This window comes from Boeremia exigua (assembly GCF_020726555.1).
Source record: "Boeremia exigua strain MPI-SDFR-AT-0100 chromosome Unknown C7974scaffold_8, whole genome shotgun sequence".
NCBI lineage: Eukaryota > Fungi > Ascomycota > Dothideomycetes > Pleosporales > Didymellaceae > Boeremia > Boeremia exigua.
In genome coordinates this window covers 1-19,449 of record NW_025763525.1, presented here as the reverse complement: position 1 = coordinate 19,449, position 19,449 = coordinate 1, and the positions used below count along the sequence as shown (strand labels likewise).

General features: G+C 45.1%; 2 protein-coding genes across 2 annotated transcripts; both read left to right on the top strand.

The window, feature by feature from the left end:
* Positions 1-775: 775 nt before the first annotated feature.
* Positions 776-5,029, top strand: C7974DRAFT_414409 (exo-1,3-beta-D-glucanase; the record flags this gene model as incomplete). Its single annotated transcript, XM_046143799.1, has 6 exons — positions 776-1,366; positions 1,416-1,625; positions 1,678-1,726; positions 1,782-1,840; positions 1,897-2,125; positions 2,175-5,029. 6 exons carry the CDS (start codon positions 776-778, stop codon positions 5,027-5,029), a joined length of 3,993 nt encoding a protein of 1,330 aa, XP_045995076.1.
* A 1,837-nt stretch (positions 5,030-6,866) lies between these two features.
* C7974DRAFT_396985 (uncharacterized protein) lies at positions 6,867-8,009 on the top strand. The gene is made up of 3 exons (XM_046142136.1): positions 6,867-7,282; positions 7,327-7,646; positions 7,700-8,009. Exons 1-3 carry the CDS (start codon positions 6,947-6,949, stop codon positions 7,800-7,802), a joined length of 759 nt encoding a protein of 252 aa, XP_045995075.1. The 5' UTR covers positions 6,867-6,946; the 3' UTR covers positions 7,803-8,009.
* The last annotated feature ends 11,440 nt before the right edge of the window (positions 8,010-19,449 follow it).

Genomic DNA, 19,449 nt, shown 5'->3' with positions numbered 1-19,449 from the left:
CTCAAGAGTCCGGAGATGTACGCTAGCACCTGCATTAGCACAGGCTGTGTGCGCATTAACGGCTCAAGATCTTTGTGAGAATGCAGTTGTTTAGCCGTGCCTCTAACAAGATAACCAGGATGCCTAAGCCTCTTTCAGAGATAAGCTATTCCAAGCTGTACCAAGCATCGCCAAGCTTATCAAACGCGAAATTGGCTTTCGGTAGCATCCCGGTCAAAGCTTAGCTACCAGCCGCATCTAAAATTTATCTTTGATTTCGATCCTACACAACTACCCTAAGTAGAAGGTACACATTCTCCGGTGAGTGCATGGGGGCCATTGTCTGAGGCCTCCCGTAATAAAACCAATGCGCCTTCATTGACGCGTGATACAAAAATTTATCGATGTGATACTAGCATGGGAGGCCTCAGTTCTGGACCGCCAAAGCGGTCAGACATGGTGCATACGTCAACTTCTGCGGATGAATTCATGCACCAGAATAGAATCTCCGGACAAACTACGCTCCTTGAACCGCTGCATGTGTGGGAATAGACTTGCTGTGAAGGTTGATGCAATTTTGCCTGCAAGGTAGAGCTTTCAGGACCTTTAAAGCCGCATGCCTGCCCGTCTTCCTGGAGAGATCCCAACAGAACAGCGCGATCACCGTGGCTTCTATTCCTTTCTTTGAAATGTCTGTCTAGCTTGACTACTGCTCATTACCTTTCTCATCCAGGCATTCGCTCATTCAACACCTCTTATCATCCGTTGAGACCAGACCTGGCCTCGTCCTCTCACTATGGCGCACAGCTTCGTCAGACGCCCTTATACTTTGGCGCTCATCCTTTTCTTCAACATCCTCTTCATCTTTGGCTCCGCAGCTCATCAGGCTGACTCGGAAGCCCCTGTCTACTTCAAGCACCAGCGTCGTGCACTAGCTGAATCACCAATTCCGACATCAGTAGCACAGAATGTCTCTTCTTCCGACATGCAAAAGGCCCAAGACCTTGTAGCTGCTGCTATGGCTCAGCAGGAAGAATATAATCGCTACCGTGTCGCCAACCCCCGACGCAACACGTATCGCATGAAGCCTTCTGCCGAAAAACGTTCGATCGAGGATGGTGCTCCACCTTCCCCATCTTTGACAGAAGAACTTCAGGCTGCCGCATCTTTGCTGGCGGAGCATACAGCCGCAAAGCAACTGATGAACGGAACACTGCACAATACCTATAATGAGTTTCTCCAGGTCCCTCAACCGGTCAAGATAGATCAAAGTGGCAATGAGACTCTCATAAGTGGTCACGAAAAACGCGACACGGGAGCGCCCTACTGGGTTGCTTCTATGTCTGGACATGGCCTTTCTCCGATGGGCTATGATTCGTCATACACTGTAAGCAGAGTTCTTCATTGCCTAGCCGTACAATACTGAGCCATCGCAGGTCTTTCGTGATGTTACAAAGTACGGAGCGAAGGGGGATGGCGTTACTGATGATACTGCCGCCATCAACGCAGCTATCGCTAGCGGAGCAAACTGTGGCGAGAATTGCTCATCTTCCTCCGTCAAAGGAACTCTCATCTATTTTCCCCCTGGAACCTATCTCATTTCGACGCCTATTAACGCCTACTATTACTCACAGCTTGTCGGAGATGTAGGGTTTACCCCAAAGTACCAAAGCGACCATGTTGACCAACCGAATCTAGGCAAATGACTACCCAATCATAAAAACTACACCATCCTTCATTGGTCTAGGTTCGTAGCCTTCAGTCGTTCTTTTTTAGTTGCTTTCGACTTACAGCATAACCAGGAGCTATCCAAAGCGATGTCTACATCCCGAGTGGCAAAGGTGGGGAGTGGTATGTTGTGGTAAGTTCCAATATTCCAAGATAAAATGTATGGGCACATAAGCTGAAGCAACTTAGCAATCGAACTTTTACCGACAAATCCGCAATTTTGTAATCGATATTCGCGGCACGACCACGGACTCAATGGCGGCTATCCACTGGCAAGTCGGCCAGGCGACATCTGTTACCAATGTCTCGATTGCCGCAATCAGTGGTCGGAACAACACGCAGATGGGCTTCTTCACTGAGAACGGCAGTGGAGGGTTCATGGCAGACGTGACCATTGTTGGTGGTGCCTACGGCATTTGTATGTGCAATCGCGACGCTTCAAAGAGACCAACTGATCGGTGTTGCAGATGGAGGAAATCAGCAATACACTGTTCGTAATTTCCAATTCGTCAACCAATTCAAGGCCTGCATTTGTCTCCTATGGGACTGGGGCTGGACATGGTCTGGTCTATTCCTGAGCAGTGCACCTGTTGGCATCAGTCTGCTCAACCCTGAAGGCTCTGATGGCGGCGGCGCCATTACTGGATCGACCTATATCATGGACACTCAATTCTTCGATGTCAATGTCGGTATTCAAGCCACCTTTAACAAGACTATCTTGGAAAGCTCCATCATCACCTTGGACAATGTCGCCTTTGAAGGCGTACTACAAGCTATCACATACGACCATGGCAACACCGTTGCAGAACTGCCAAGTAACGACGTCGACTTTGCTGTCATAGGTAACGTCGAAATGGAGGGCGGAAACTATGGACAGTACACTGTGTCCGTACCCAGACGCCCTGACGTCCTCACAGGTTCTGGACGCAGTTCTCAAAAGAACTACTTTACAAAGAGTCGGCCGCAGTATGAGACGCTTTCGACTGGCAGTATTATCAACGTCAAGGATCATGGCGCAAAGGGCGACGGCAAAACAGATGACACAAGCGCGATCAAATCTGCTCTGGCTCTAGCAACGACTTCGAACCTTGTCTACTTTCCGGCCGGCTCCTATATCATCACATCTACTGTCGTCATACCCCCAAGAACTCGCATGACGGGTTCTGTTTGGTCTCAACTTGTCGCTTCTGGAGACTACTTTGCGCACATGGACTCACCCAAGGTCATGGTTCAAGTCGGCAATAAAGGTGATTCCGGAACCGTCGAAATTTCGGATATCCTATTTACATCAATTGGTGCCCTTCCAGGTCTCATAATGGTGGAGTGGAACGTGCAGGCCAGTTCTCAAGGGTCCGTGGGCATGTGGGATACTCACTTCCGTGTTGGTGGTGCGTACGGCACCAAGCTCCAAGTCGCGCAGTGCCCAGCTTCAACACCCTCGATTCAAACCGGCTGTATCGCTGTTAACATGATGATGCACGTCACTACTGGTGCCAACGGGTACTTTGAGAATGTCTGGGCTTGGGTCGCGGATCACGACATTGATGATCCCCAAAATACCCAGATTACCGTCGGTGGTGCTCGAGGTATATTGATTGAATCCGAAGGACCCAACTGGCTTTATGGAACCGCTTCCGAGCATTCCATCATGTACCAGTACAATTTCGCCAATGCGTCGAACACTTTCGCCGGCATGATCCAGACTGAATCGCCCTACTATCAGTATACAACCGGTACTACATCACCAGGACCTTACAAGTCCACCGTGGGAACTTTCAGTGGCGATCCTGTCTTTGGAGATACCAGTTGTAACGGCACATCACTCATGTGCGACTTTTCCTGGGCTGTGCTCATGCAAAGCTCCTCTAACGTCACTATTGCGGGAGCAGGCTTGTACTCGTGGTTCGAGAACTATGGACAAGCCTGCGTCGACACGCAGAACTGTCAACAGCGTCTCGTCTATGACGATGGAAACAATGGCGGGTTCTATCTCTGGAATTTAATCACTATCGGCTCAGTCGAAATGATTAGCGGCCCCAATGTGGACATCTTAGCCAAGCCGTACACGCAAGCATCTGGTCATCCGTTCTGGAGCGCCTTGGCAGGATACCTCGACAGCTCCAGCCCTGTAGTTCTCAGCTGTACTGATGACGATACGAGTGCGCCTTGTGCAACGAAAAGCTCGTGTGATCTTACGAAGCATTACGCCACCATGGCCGATCTGAACGCGGACTCTGGAAACTTTCCCAATCAGTGCATGAACTACTATGCCATAGATACGCTTGGAACTGTCCTACGCAATGCCATGATAAACTACAACAATGTCGATAACGGTTACGACAAAGTCTTCGGCTATTACCAGAAGTACATGAAGGACCTGATCCCGCAGATGATCCAAGAGTACATGAAAGGCGCCTCCTCCGATAATCCCAGCGGTGGGCCTGGGAACCAATTTTTTGACTGCACCTTATCCCGCGACGGGCCTACGACGACACAGCCTTGTCCCATCTCATGGGCTGACCTGATGGGTAACGATGTATACACGATTACCTACACGCTCAAAGACGAAAATGGCTTCTATAATGGCCTGCAGTCAACATATGGCGTTCAAAAGTCTTGGGTGACATTTGGCGATCGTCAGTTACGTAACTCTGGCTCGTCATGCAATCGTTTCAATGCAGAAGATTGCGTAGTTTTTGATCACAAATGGGTCAACGAGCCTAAGGCAGCGGATGGTATAGACGTTCCAAACCCCAAGGACACGATTGCTAAGGCTCTACCTGCTATCGCGTCGCTCACAAACACAATTCTGGCACAACAAATGGACCTGAACTATGGCATATGGAATGGCTCCTCGCTAGACCTTGTGGAGGCATTTTCCATGCCCGTTTTCGTGATTGACCAAGCTGTTCAGTCTATGTCGGTTGCAAAATCGATGGGCCAGAAAGAGAAGAAGGAAGAGAAGATTAAGCTGATCTTCGAGATTCTCGGTGCCGTTTTTGCTTTCATCCCTTTCCTCGATGAAATCGCCCCTGAAGTCGAAGTCGTTGACGTAATCATGACTGGTGTCGTAGCTGTGGCGGATGCCGGCAACGTCGCGCTCTCCATTGCGTCGATTGTGCAGGATCCTACATCGGCACCGATGGAGATCCTGGGACTGTTAACGGGTGGCGCAGGAAGGAATAGGGATGAAGTTGCATCTATCGCGGGCAAGAAGAGAGCTCTGAAGGACACAGATGTTGCAAAGATTGGGAGCAACTTCAAAAAAGAGAATGACGAGTTTGAAAGTACAGTAAAGCCGAAGTGTAAAGCCGAAGTGTAAGTCTAAATAGACAGATAGGCTGTAAGACTGCACTAGCTACAGACAGCTTCTTGCTAGATGCACTAGGGCCTAATACAAGCGTTAAACACGCTCTAGAAAATGTATTACGCAATATATAATAGCAGGACACAACTTTAATAAGTAGAGTAGGCATAATAGAGATATTAAGTAGATAATATAGACTTAATTATAAGTATACTATACTATTATACCTTTACCTATAATGTAATACTTACCTATTTCTCTTAGGCTTTAGGGCCAAGCCTGTGTCCAGCGACTAAACAGTATCCAAATTGCGAATTGGCACATGGTTAGCTGTATATCTTCCATCGCTATCCTTACATACATCTATTCCAAGGAAGAAGTGGTTCATATGCTTGGAACAGACCTTGATCGATTTGATCGACTTGGGACCGCACACCCCAAACGCATTCTCCAGCCGGCTACTGTTTTCACGTTGACAGAAACTCGAAAAACCACACTCATCATCCAGTGAAAGCCCCACAGAAACAAACCCATCGCGTCCTCTCAATAAGGCTGGTCAGTCACCACACAGACATTGAAATAGTAGATAACATGGAGGTACAAGTTGCCATTCCTCTTAGTGCCAATGTGCCTTCTCCCGGCGTGCGAGGTTGGCCCTTCAACTTCCTTCGACGACTATCTGATAGTATAACCAGGAACATCGAGAGCGCCTCCGAACGCTGCCAAGCTATATAACTGCATCCATCTGCTAAGCCAGGATCTGTAGGGTCGGTTCCTGGCGGGCGTCACTGTGGGCATACTTTTGGTTTTCACTATACTTATGTGTGCTACGATTGATCATCGGTAAGGTGATCGGAGGTCCGCGTTAAAGGTTACTCGGTAGCCGTGGGTACAAGCTTGCAGATCCATCAATACAGTTTTGATGCTCTTTTCTATATTGTGGTGAATCACATCGCGGTTGTCGAGTAGTCCACTCATTTGGGCCTGCACTTGAAGAATGGCCATGCTCTACACTACGAATCTGGATCTCTTAGTACTCTTCATGTGTGTCCTTGTTTCTAACCCGGTCAGGGTAGCATACAGAATTGTCGAAGACATTTGAACCATTATGATTTACAATGGCGACACGCCCGAGGACTTGGCCAAATTATCCCACAATCGACCAGCGATGTTTGTGTTAAGAGCATTGCTAATCTGTCTTAAAGCCATGGCGGTTTGATCTGTCAATCCTATGATCGCTGTATTAGAGGTCCAATATGGCAAAACATCATAGGTTGATGACTCGATCTATACTTAGTAAGGCGTCGTTATCTAGTGAGGCATCGGTCTCGTAAGCTCGACGCTCCTTCATGGATTGCATAACAAGTGTCTATGATATAGCAGAAGGGAAATGATGCTGGAACTTCCTGCTTCGCAGCTGCTTCGCAGGTTATTGCAATGTCAGCGAGTGAGGGCCAGATGGGGTTTAAATGATGCTGCGGCAGCTACGCAACCCACACGCGTTGTTCTTCGCAGGGATCGTACTGACAATCCAAGACGAAGACGCAGAGGTCTATCGAGCGCTACAATCCGACTTGTACCGCCTATGCACCGCATGGAGCCATTGGAGAAGATCCCGACACCAAGAAACACTGCGATAATGCTCAACTTTCGATTGCTGAACTTATCCAGACCTCGTCGTTCAGGCTGCTAGCGAATTTAACGCCTTTTAAGTATTGCATGCAGCTGAATTGTAGAAAGCGAGTCTAAAACGGACTGCGTTTCAAATTTCACCGGAGCATTGCCCGCGACCGTTGAGTCGACAGGGCAGGTGCGGAGAGTCGGAGAACACGACAACGCGTCACGAAGTACGCTAGACCACATCATCAAGAATAGCAGCTCTTTCCCTTCATCTGAATGGCCGCACTTCAGTGACACAATCTACCTGTCAACATGGCTCGTCTTAAGAAAGGTAAGGTGGGCGCAAGTGTTGCGCGCGCAACACCGTACCCTGCTAGCAAGCCTCCAAAGAACACCGCCAACAAGGAGAATGCATCGCCTCAGGACAGCGCGTCGCCAGCTGCCACACCTCCGCTCACTGCGGAAGATAAGCCCGCCTTGAAAAGCAACCCTGCTGCAAAATCTGAACCTGCTGCGAAAAAGGACGCTGCTCTAATGAAGGTCACCGCTGCCAGTGCGCATCCAGACCTGCCAGACAGCTACCTCGACATTGAGCTTGAAGAGGCGATTGGCTTTTTTGGCGACATCGAGGTCCCCTGTTATGAGAATGCACGTCTCGTTCGCGCAGTACCGCACACGACTAACATGCTCAGGCCGCGACGGTTCGGCGCAAGCTGAACACGCTAGTTGGCAGCAAAGTCCAGATCCCTGGCACAAACAAGGTATTCAACAAGACCAACCTCTCCAACGCACTGTGCGAAATTGCCCAGGAACATCCGCTCATCATTCCTTCGTCGGCCGGCACACGCAGCGAAGGGCCCTCTGTGCGTGCACTCACTACCTTCCTCAAGAAGAGTGGCAACATGGCTGGCGGAGACAGCCAGACCTTCTACTACGGAACAATGCTGCTAGAGAAGCTGCGAATCTGGAACGGCGAGAAGAAGAGCAAGGCGAGAGAGAAGGCAGAAGACGAGTAAGCATAGTACTGTGACTGTGTGTCTCGTGCGGCCTTTGACCAATGTGTAGGTTTCCAAGTGGCCGAAGGCGCATTGATCCAGCAACTGCCAGACTTATATGTTCAGTGAAAGACGTGCCCACGAGAGCTGAGATGGCGAACTTCAGGCGCTGAGCGGATGGCAGGTAGTGTTTTCGACTGGGTTGTAGAGCCTCATCCGCGATTCTGCGGCTATGGAAGGTAGACAGTGGCGACTTGTTATCTTGTAATTGGTAGTCTTTATAGCGCAGTACGTACAAGCAACGTTTGTTAGCTGCACTTGAAGATGAGGGTGCAAGGTTTGTGGAACCCAATTGCGGGGCCGGCTCTACAACACGGCGCAACAACACCACCACTATCACCAGCAGCTCTTATCTCCACCCGTCCATATGCACCCGAAGATGAATCGGCGCCTTTCTGGTGCCTACCACTCGCATATAACCCTGCCCAGCACCAAGTGCCGCTGTATCCAGCTCGCCAACGTGCTGGGCGCCTCACATACACCAACCTCGAATCTAATATCACACACGCTCGCCACGACCGAAGCCCTATCCCTAACGGCTGTCGCACAAGACAAGGAAATCCTGCTCTGGCTGGATAGCTGCGACGCGAGCCCTGGCTGGACAGCTGCGACGCGAGCCTTAAGCCGCCGCCAGCAGCAGAGACAATGTAAGCACCGCACGCAATAGAGACAAACGTAGCATAGCTAGCAATAGAGACAATGTAAGCACTACCTACTTTATATACTATAGGCCTAAACTATAATTTTAGTAATAAAGTATAAAAAATAAAAATATATTATATATAAAAAGTAACTACTAAAAGTTTAATACTAGGAGTAAACTATATAAATTTAATAACCTAAAGTATTATAATATAGGTATATAGCAAGTAGGCTAGTATACTAAGTAGGCTACTTTTGCTAAGACTATACTAAAACACTATTACTATCTAAATGCCCCCCTACTAACTCTATTTTAACGTGTTAAAAAAGTATTAGATCTAGCTTATACTTTAAGCTTTTAAATAAGATATAAACTCCTAGTATAATATGCTACAGCTATCTATAAAGTTTCTTAAACTATACAAGACTATTAATGCATAGAATAACCTTTATATATTAATACTATAGCTAACTTATATAATCTAACTAGTACTAAGAAGTAGGTAATTATTATATATATACTTAAGCTAGTTATATAAGGAGAGTCCTCTTAGCTTATAATTATAGCTAATATAGCTAATTCTCTATAAAAAGAGTATAGTTTAGCCCCTATTAGCCTAAGGTAGGCTAGTAGGTTTATTTTATATTAGGAGGAGCTTAAAATAGTCTTTAATTGCAAGTATAACTATAAGCAAGCCCTCTATAAGAATCCTATAGTAATCTAGGGCTAGTTTAGCCTAGTAGCTAATATTAAAGCTAAGTATAGTATCCTAAATAATAATATATATAACTTTAATAAGATAGGCTTTATAATAGGCTAGATATCTACTAGAGTTATTATTATAGATATAGAGAAGCTAGAATAAGCAAAGTAGGTCTAGCTAGGTAACTAGAAGTAGGTAATAGTTATTAAGGGTATTATAGTAGAGTATTAACTACTTAGTGCAACTTAAGGCTCTATTAGGACTAGATATAAGGTATATGCACATAATAAAGACTTATAGCTTAAAAGACTAGTCCTAATAGACTATTAGGAGAGTTAGATAATATACTATACTTTAACTATGCATATTCCTACTACTATAAATTAGCATCTCTAGCGCATCTTAAACTAGCATCTCTTTAGATTAGAAGTCTAAGCTGCTACTATGCTAAGCCTAATAACCTATTAAGCTATACTATAGACTTTTACTTCTATATATAAGTTTACTTTCTTCTTTTCTTCCCTCTTATCTAGATATAACTAAAAGACAGTTATAATATAGTATAAAGAACTAGTTAGCGCAAAAGGGAGGTATCTATTCTAGCTTAAGAATATAGCAAGTATGCAGGTATAAGATTACTCTCTAGCAAGGGAGATCTTAATAAGCTAGTAATAGGCCTAATAATCCCTTAGTAGCAATAATAGGAAGGAATCTAATTTGCGCAACTATAGCCTTATAGTATATCTAATTATCTATTAGGACTATCTTTTAAAAGGAATAAGATTAAATAGTATATCTTTAGTAGTTCTAGGACATGTTATTAATTATTATAATTATAATATATGCTCTAATCTTACTTATTCTATTAGTTATTAAAGATAAGCTCTAAGCTATGTCTAATAACTAAGATTTTAGTCCTGCAAGCTTAATAGAAGGCAGCATTATAGCTATGCCTCTAGGTGCTAAAAATATAGCAGGCTAGATAGCCCTAGACCCCTTTATCTAGCAACCTATAACTAATAAGCTATTAGTAATTAGTAATAACCTCTAAGCCTTCCTTATAGATATTATAAGAGGAGTAAGCTATATAGTATAAGCTAATACCTAGTGCACTTATATAAATAAGAAAGCACCCTTTACTAATATCCCCCTTATATTTAATAGGGATAATATTACCTTATTTCTTAAGAAACTTAAGTAGCAGTCTAGCTTCTATTAATAGACTATTAGAGACTAAATCTTGCAACTTCTTAGCTACTATAACTATACTTAGCGAGATATTATTAAAATAAGCATAACTAACTTTATAGTTACTTAGAACGCTAATAACTAGTTAGGTATAAAGAAAGTAATAAAGAAGTAATTTTATAATCTTAATTAAGCCTAATAAGAAGAGACTAAGGAGTTACTACGTGCCTAGTATATAATATGCTTAGTAATAATAAATATGCCCCTGCAAAGCTACCTTAATAGCTTTAGGCCTTAATTTAATTAATGCCTTAAAGCAGGCATAGTCTTAGAGGCATATAAAGGATTCTACCTTGCTAAGAGACTTAATAAGTAGTAGCTTAATAAAGTACTAAATAAATTTAAGTTAACTATAATAAAGCTAGAAGAGTTCTACTATACTAAGATTAAGCCTTTTCTTAGTAAGGTTGCCTCTAAGGAAGCTAAGATTAAAATATTTAATCTAGCTTTTAAGAAATAGGCAAGACTAAACTCTAATAGACTATTAGCTAATAACTTATTAGGAACTATAGAACTACTACTATTTTAACTAGCATAAATAGACCTAAATAAGGTGCTTAAGTAACTCTAGGGAGAGCATAGAGTATAGATACTACTAAGGTATAAGCCTACTTAAGGAGAGGTAGATAATCTAATTAAGAAATTCTTATATATTAAGCTTAATAGAATAAACCTATTACTTATTATATAGGCTCTATAAGAAGTAGAGCTACTAGCTAATTTAGAGGTATAAAAGGAAGTTATAATAGTAGTAAACTAAGTAAATGCGCACTAAGGTGTTATTAGGACTTAACTAGTAATAGCTAGCTATGCCCTACTAATAACTAATTTTTAGCCTACTCTACTACTAATAAATAATTTCTAACTAGCACTATACTAACTAACCTATAATTTAGCAGCGCCTAGGGCCCTAATAGACTATTAGGTATATAGAAAGTAGGGATATATAGCTACTAATTATAAAGATTATATAAAGCTAATTTAAAATAAGTAAATATACCTTAACCTAAGAAACTATCTAGCATAGAGAATATAAGAAAACCTAAAAGAAGAAGTGCAGAGTATAAGTAGAATAGTAATTATATTATTAATTATTAAGGGCATTAAGAGCTAGCTTTAGGCAAGTAGGCACTAGGTAGTTAATCTACTTATAATAGTAAACCTATATAAATAAGAAAATAAGAACTAAGGAGTTATTAGGATTATAAGTAATATAATTATAATAGATAATAATAGTGTATAAGTAGTAGGTCTTCTAGAAGAAGATAACTACTAAAGAAATATAGAATTTATAATAATAGAAACTAGTCTAAGAATATAAGTTAATATAATTAAAATAAGGTATAAAAACGCAGCTATTACTAAGGTAGTATTAGAATATATACCTATAGTTTAAAATAGAAGATAGAAGGATAATAAATAGGTTAGTATAAAGCCTACTAATAATAAGACAGAAGTTAATAGCTTTCCTATAGAGTAATAGATGCTAAATATAGTATAGAAAGTTAGGCTACTTAACTACCTTATAAGCAACCCTAACGTGCTTATAAAATAAGTACTATAGATAATAGTAGAAGTCTTACTATAAGACCTATTAGTATTAGCGCTAGAACTATATAAGAGAATAACTAAGCTATATTATATATAAGCTAAGGTAGAGGAACTACTAATACCTAAGCCTAATAAAGCTCTAGTATTTAAAGTTAGCAACCTAATACTTTCCTATCTAGAGTATATATATAGAAGTATATAATAGTATAATTATATAAGTAGGTACTTATAAATTAGGTCCTAATAGATTATAGATTGCTGCACTAATACTACTATAATAGTACTAAGTAGCATATATAGAGCTAGAAGATAGAGAATAAACTATAAGCTAATAATAAGAATATAATTAGAAATATAAGTTTAAGCATGTTTAAAGAGACTATCCTAGAGCCCTAATAAGTATTAGAGATATAAAGATATCTGCCCTACTAGACTTAGGGGCTAAACTTAATATAATTTGCCTAAAGATAGTATAGGCAGCAGAACTTATTATTACTTTAATACTATAAGAAATAGCCTTATCCTAGCTATAAGCTACTAATAGGTTATTTAAATAATTTAAAGGAATAATCTAGTAGGCCCTAGTAACTATTAGAAATATTAAGATTTTAATAAACTTCTTTATTTTAAAATTATTATTAATACTAATTATACTTAGAAACCTATTCCTAGCAGACGCCTAATATACTTTCTAATACTAAGCTAATAGATAAATAAAGTATATAGTCTACTTAGAAGATTATATATCTTATATAATATTTATAGCTATAACTAATAATATAGTAGGTATAGTTACTTAAGAATCTATAATTTTAAAAGAATTAGGAGTCTAAGCATTAGGCTTAAGACTCTAGGCAAGTAAAACCTAATAATAGCAAGTTCTAATAAACTATTAGTTATATCTACCTACCTAGTAAGTAGGTATAGGCAGCCTAGGTAAGTAGACTATTTAATACTTTTATAAGTAGTAGATAAGGATTAGTATGCGCTATATATAGCTAGGTATATAGATAAGGACTTAAATAATATACTGCTTAACCTTATATAGCTGCGCTAGGCAGAAGATTAATATATAATAAAAGAGTTAGGCTTCTAGGAAGAATTCTAATAGACTATTAGATACTAAGTTATAGTAATATATAAGTCTAAAGTATATAAAGTATAACTAGTGCATAATTTATTAGTTATACCTTATTAAGTAGAGGGCAAGCCTAACTAGAAGAAATAAGTAGGTAAATAGTAACTACCTAATAGTAATTAATTCTAGTAGCAATTTACTAAGTATATTATACCTTAAATAGCTAAATTTCTATTAGAATAATATATAACTGCTAAGTAGCTTTAGCAAATAAAGATTATAAGTTAGCTATAACTATAAGAAAGGGAAATACTAGTAAAAGTATTCTACTATTATAAGGGGGCACTAAGCTTTAACTTCTCTAAATCTAAATAAGTATATAATAATATTTATCTACTAGTTTGTATTAATACTATTAAATATAAAGTATAGAAAGAAAGTAATTTTCTAATCCTAAGGAAGCTTTAGGCAGAGGTAGTAAATATAATTTAAAAATATATAGATAAGGAAGTACTAGAATACTTAAAAAGCCTATATAGCAATTCTTAGTTTCTAGTTAAAAAGAAAGATTATAGGTATTAGTTAATTAATAATGCCTAATAAATTAATAGAGTTACTATTTATAATACTAACCTACTATCTAACTCTAATAAATTTTCTAAAGAATTTATAGGATGCTAAGTAGTATTACTAATTAACTTCTTCTCTAGGTATAACTAGGTTAAGCTATATAAGAACTCTTGCTTATTAATAGTATTTTATATACTATCTTATAGGCTAGTATAGTAGTATATACTTCTAATAGGCACTATAAACTCTATTATAGAATTTATATAAGTTATTATAAAGATTCTGCAAGATCTTATTCCTATAGCTAGCATACCCTAGCCGATATAACGCGCGCGATCGGGCCTAATCATCGCTAGACTAGGTCTAGCGCTAGGGTTGCGCGTCTAAATCGGGCCCGCCGTAGGGGGCGAACATCGCGCCTTTGACCCCTAATTATACCCCTAAGCTGCGCTGGTTGCGCAACGTGTTCCATACAAAACCTGCTGAGAATTATCTGCTCTATCGCGCCCCAGCCTTTGTTTCTGCATTTCTTGGCTTGCATTGCTGCACTTAGGGTTATCTTAGGGTTTCTTAGGGTTAACTTGCTAAGCATGGAGCTCTGCTGGAACGCGCAGCCACCTGCAACGCTAACTGCAGCGCAGCACCGCAAGCGACTGCGTGCAAGCAAGATAATAGTTAGCAACGTGCAAGAGCGCTTCTGCTACCTCTAGCGCTATTAGGTGCTAGTCTGCAGGGAGCACGCTACTGGCATACAGAACGTTGATGTGCACCTGCGCGACTAGCACGGCGTGGCGAGCAAGGAGAGGGAATGTATTATAGAGCACTGCTGGCAATGGCGGATTGCCGCGCCGCAAGACGTTGAGCTGCCTGCGCTGCTGGGGCCGCTGATCAAGCAGCTGGGCGAGCCGCTGGACGTCTATCGATGCAGGATCACTAGCGACTGCGGCTTCTGCACTGCGAGCAAGAGCAGGATGCAGAAGCACTGCAACAGCGCGCACTAGACGGCTTAGAGCAGCAGAGACGCTGCGCTCTGCGAGAAGGTCAAGGCGCAAACATTCTTCTAAGCCGGCGGGCTCTAGCGATACTTTGTTGTTAAGGCAGTAGAGGATAATCGCGCGCTGTCTGACCCCCACGCGACAATAGACGTTGTTAGGGAGCGGCTAGTGGAGTGGAAGCTGACTAAGCACGCACACGAAGAGGAGGCGCAGGTTATAGGCGCTAGCGTCGCAAAGATAGACAAGACTAGCTGGTTTAAGTGGATAGGCTGGCTGGAGCACTTTGCTAACTGCAATCTGATGCATCTTGCGCACTAGACCCGGCTGCCCGATTAAGGCGAGGAGAAGCTGCGGGGGGCAGCGAAGCTAACGGAGCTGCTGGTGGAGAGAAGCGTCAAGGGGCTGTTGACGCTTGCGCGAGAGACGAGGCGGTGGCTGAGAAGCGCGAAGCGACAGGAGATTGATCAGCGGCCTATGGCGCGATTGCAGAACCTAGAGAGCTAGGCCCGCTACGCTAGCTATATGGTTAAATTCGTCTGCTACGCTCTGCGCCTTGTGGCTGACGCAGAGGCAAGGTTAGCAGCGTAAGAAGGCAGCAATAAGCGCAGCGACGACGACGATGAGCGCGACGATGACGAGGGCGACAATGATGAGGGCGACGATGACGAGGGCGATGATGACGAGGGCGACGATGACGAGGGCGACGAGGATGGCCAGGAAGAGGAAGAAGAAGAAGAGGAGGAGGAGGGGGAGGAGAAGGAGGACGATTCTGACTTCTCTGACGCTAAGGGCAGCTGACTAGCAAACATTCCAAGCAGCGGCTGAAGAGAGAAGGACCTAATGAAGGACGCGCGAGAGCTGTTCGGCTGGACAGTTAAGCAGAAGGAGCTTGTGGTAGCACTGTGGGAGATGTTAGATTGCGATGCTGACGCTGACTATGAAGCGCAGCGCGATGCTTAGCTCAAAGCGCTGCTAAACTTGCTTACATTGTTCTTCTTTACAACAATAGGCAACAAGCTATTTAGCAGCAGACTTATTTACTTTCTTGCTATAATAGGCATTAACGGCAACGCGAACCGCTTGCGCACGGCGAAGAACTACTTATATATGCTAGCAGGCGTAGTCTACTGCATGCGCGTGCTTAGCATAGAGAAGCTGCTCCTATCTGCGCGCCGCAACAAGCAAACTAAGGAAGATTGCAAGCGCTTCTTAGAGTATAGAGAGAAGTATCTGTTAGACGGCTTATACAGCCTAATAAGCAAGGCGCTCAGCCTGCTAGCTTATAGCAAGTATGTTGCGCTAGCGGCTGGCAATTCAGGCAGCGCGTACTAGTTAAAGGATAAGAAGATCTTCTACTTGCATGGCTGGCAGATCTATATTAGCTGCTTCTGCAAGATGGCGCAGGACATGGTTTCTAAAGCAGAGCAGATGCTGTGGGAGGAGCTGTTCTGGGTGATAAGGGCGGAAGAGCGGTTTGCTGTTAAGCTAGACGCGCTTGTTAATAACGTCACGTTTGAGCGGCGGGGCGTGTCTTTTGTGCAGCACTGCGACAACGGTCTTAAGGACAAGCTAGAGTGGATGCTGACGCGGGCTAAGCAGACAGAGCAGGGCCGCAGGCTGCAGTTAAGCGACGGGCAGTGGAACGTGAAGCAGGTTAAGCGATACTTGCGTTGCGTGGACTGCTTCTTGATGCTGCTAATAGTCTGCGTGCACGTGACGTCTGGTTAGCTAGGCTAAGGGTTGGAGATCACGACGATGCGCTACTATAACGGGCTGCTGCAGGACTGCAACATCTTCGTTATGGACGGGCAGGTGATGATAGTCGTCCGCTACTACAAGTCGCAGTCGCAGTGGGACAAGCTGAAGGTGGTGCCGCGCTTCTTGCTGCTGCGGCTGGGGCAGGTGATAGTGCTGTACCTGGCGTACCTGCAGCTGTTCTGCGAGTATCTCGCTGTGCAGGTGCTTGGCGGCAGCTTTAGCAACTACGTGTGGGCAGACGAGCAGGGCCTGTAGGGGACTAATTGACTGACGCGAGCGCTGAGGCAAGAGACTGGCACGAGGCTGGGCGTGCTGCTGCACACGCTTAACTACCAGCACGCGGCTGTTAGCATCGGTCAAGTCGTTATAGGCGAGCGGTTTAGCAGGGGCTATTAAGACAAAGTTGGCGAGGTGGATGAGGCCAAGGTAGACGAAGATGGGGAAGACGTGATGGAGCTCTAGAACGCAAGGACGACAGTGATGGGCGTGGGCAACTATAGCGTGCTGATTAACATCGTCAAGCACCTTAGCGTGCGCTTAATCGAAGCGTTTTGGCTGCTTAGCGCGATGTGGCACCGCTTCTTAGGGCTGGACGAGAGGCAGGCAGCGGTGCAGGGGACTTGGACGAGCGACGTCTATCTGATTAGAAGGGCGAAGAAACGAGCGCGCAGCGGCAGCAGCCGCAATAGCGATGGTGACGGCGAAGGCGACGGCGAAGATAAAGGCCGTGACAGCTAGGGCTGAGGAGCCGCGTTGATGCAGAGAGGCAGGAGGGAAAAGGCAGTCTGCAGGGCCATGCAGCAAGCGCTTGGTTAGCAGGACGTTGGGTTTTGATCTGCAGAGCAGGAGCTGGCGCTGCACGCAGTGCTTAATAGACAGACGCCGCTAGTTGTTGTGCTGCCGACTGGCGGAGGCAAGAGCCTGCTGTTTAGCGTGCTGGCTTGCATGGACGACGCTAGCGTGACGGTAGTTGTAGTGCTGTACCAAGCGCTTATTGAGGATCTAGTAGACTGGATGCAGAAGTGCGGCATCGACTGCGTGGAGTGGAAGCACGGCGAGAGCAGCCTTGCCGCTGTTGTTGTAGTTAGCGCAGACGCCGCAGGGGACACTATAAGTAATGGCAACTTCTTAGGGTACGCAAACATGCTTAGCGGGAAGGGCCTGCTGCAGTGAGTGGTGGTGGACGAGTGTTATCTTGTTATTACATTGAGCGACTGGCGGCTGAAGCTAGCGCTGCTGAAGAACCTCTGGCTGCTGCCGTGTCTGATCGTGCTGCTTATAGCGACGCTCCCGCCGGTGAGAGAGGGCGAGCTGGCAATGAGCATGCTGCTTCTGTGCGCAACGTACATCTGGGCGAGCATGGTCTAGCTAAATACGCAGTACTACGTGTCGTGGTGCGAGCGCAGCAAGGCTCAGGAGACGGCGCTCGCAATGTGTTGAAGGCAGCAGCAGCTGCTGCTTAACAGAGGAGAGAAGGGCGTAGTGTACTGTTGCAGCAAGCGGCAGTGCGAAGAGCTGGCTGAGGCGCTTGGGTGCGCGTGCTATCACGCCGGCGACGTGGAGCGAGCGGAGCGGCTGAAGTAGTAGTTAGTGGATGGAGGGTTAATTGTGGCTACGTCGGCGCTGGGCATGGGAGTCAACTTCCTAGGGATCGTGTACATCATGCACATGGGGATGCTGTGGAGCATAATTAACTATGCGCAGGAGAGCGGGCGAGGCGGGCGAGCTGGCGAGAGGGTGGATGCAGTGGTGCTGGTGGAGAAGGGCGAGGTAGAGCGGACGATAAAGCAGAAGAGCGGCGACTTGGACGTGCAGGCTATGGGGGTGTTCCTTATTGGCAGCGGGTGTCGACGAGGGCTGATGAGCAGCTACCTGGACGGCAAGCGGGTGGAGTGCAGCGACGTTGAGGCGGCTGGATGCGACTGGTGCGGGGATGGGGCTCGCGTGTGGCTAGACGCGCAGCAGGAGACAAGCAGGGAATGGCAGCAGGTGCAGGACGTGTTTGATAAGGTCCGCGCAGGCTGCGTAGTGTGCTGGATGATTAGCAATAAGGAGGCGTGGCTGTGCTACTAGGCGATGCAGTGCACCGCATTTCCCGGCGTCAAGGGCGCGGAGCTGGATCGATTCTGATAAGGGATTGTTGACTAGGGTGGCAGCCACAGCTGCTGGCGATGCTGGGTGAGCTAGAAGTACTGTGCCACGGGCGAAGATGTTGGCAGGGCGTGCCAGTGGCTGAACGTGGTGGTGCTGCTGGCTTGCGTAGCTGCAGCAGAAGACGTGGGAGGCACCTTTCTAATCTGGCAGTGCGGCTATTGTAGTGAGCTAGGCGGCGACTAGACTAAGTATGCGCGGTGGCTTAGGAAGCGGTATCCGCGTTGCGTGTGGGGGGAGTATTTCAGCAACGCGTTTATGGTTGCTATCCGTGTTGCGCTCTTCTGCTAGCAGTATAGGCAGTAGAGCTGCTAGTGCACGCAGAGCAGCGCACCTAGATAGCAAGGAAAGCACTAAGCTTGCTGTAGTAGACAAAGCAAGCTATATAAGGACACAGGCAGAGAGAGCAGATAGAATAGTTATTGATTATTATAGTAGCTGCATGTCTAGCGTATAGCCAGCGTTATCTTGACTACCTACTCTAGATTAGACACCTGCGCGCTAGCAGGCAAGCTGGTTGCGCTTTGCTCTAGATATGCTCTAACGCATTCGCCCTCCTCTATTATGTAAGCTGCAAGGAGACTAGCACACCTAGCTGCGCGGTCTTGACGACCTATAGCGCGCCCGCTGGCTGATCTGCTGCAACCTGTGCTATCTTGTTCTGCACAAGGCGCTGAAGACTAAGCACTAGCTGAAAGTTGCGCGCTGCTGGCGATAGGTTAGCAGGCGCATTGCGCTGGATAACTGTGTCCTAGGCGCGTTTGGTGCAGTGGTAGGCGTTAAGTGCAGCTACGTTCCTGCTGACTATGGCGACAATCTGCGCGGGGGGCAAGCTGTTTAGCTGGTTCTGAGGAGGAGAGCAGCTGCTAAGAGGGAGGCTAAAGCTGTCGCCCTTGCTGATGTCGCGAGAGGCGACAACAGAGAGGCCTGCTTGCTCCGCCGCGTGAGCGGCCTGCTGCCTCGCGACTACCTAGAGTTGATTAGGGCTGAGCTGCGTGGTTAAGACAGCCGCCTTGGCTGGTTGAGGGCCTTAAGGGGTCATGGCGATAACATAGGGCGCATT

Coding starts and splice junctions, on each gene's coding strand:
- C7974DRAFT_396985 (XM_046142136.1), top strand. CDS start 6,947: ATGGCTCGTCTTAAGAAAGGTAAGGTGGGCGCAAGTGTTGCGCGCGCA. Junction 7,283..7,326: donor AGGTCCCCTGTTATGAGAAT/GCACGTCTCGTT, acceptor TAACATGCTCAG/GCCGCGACGGTTCGGCGCAA. Junction 7,647..7,699: donor AGAGAGAAGGCAGAAGACGA/GTAAGCATAGTA, acceptor ACCAATGTGTAG/GTTTCCAAGTGGCCGAAGGC.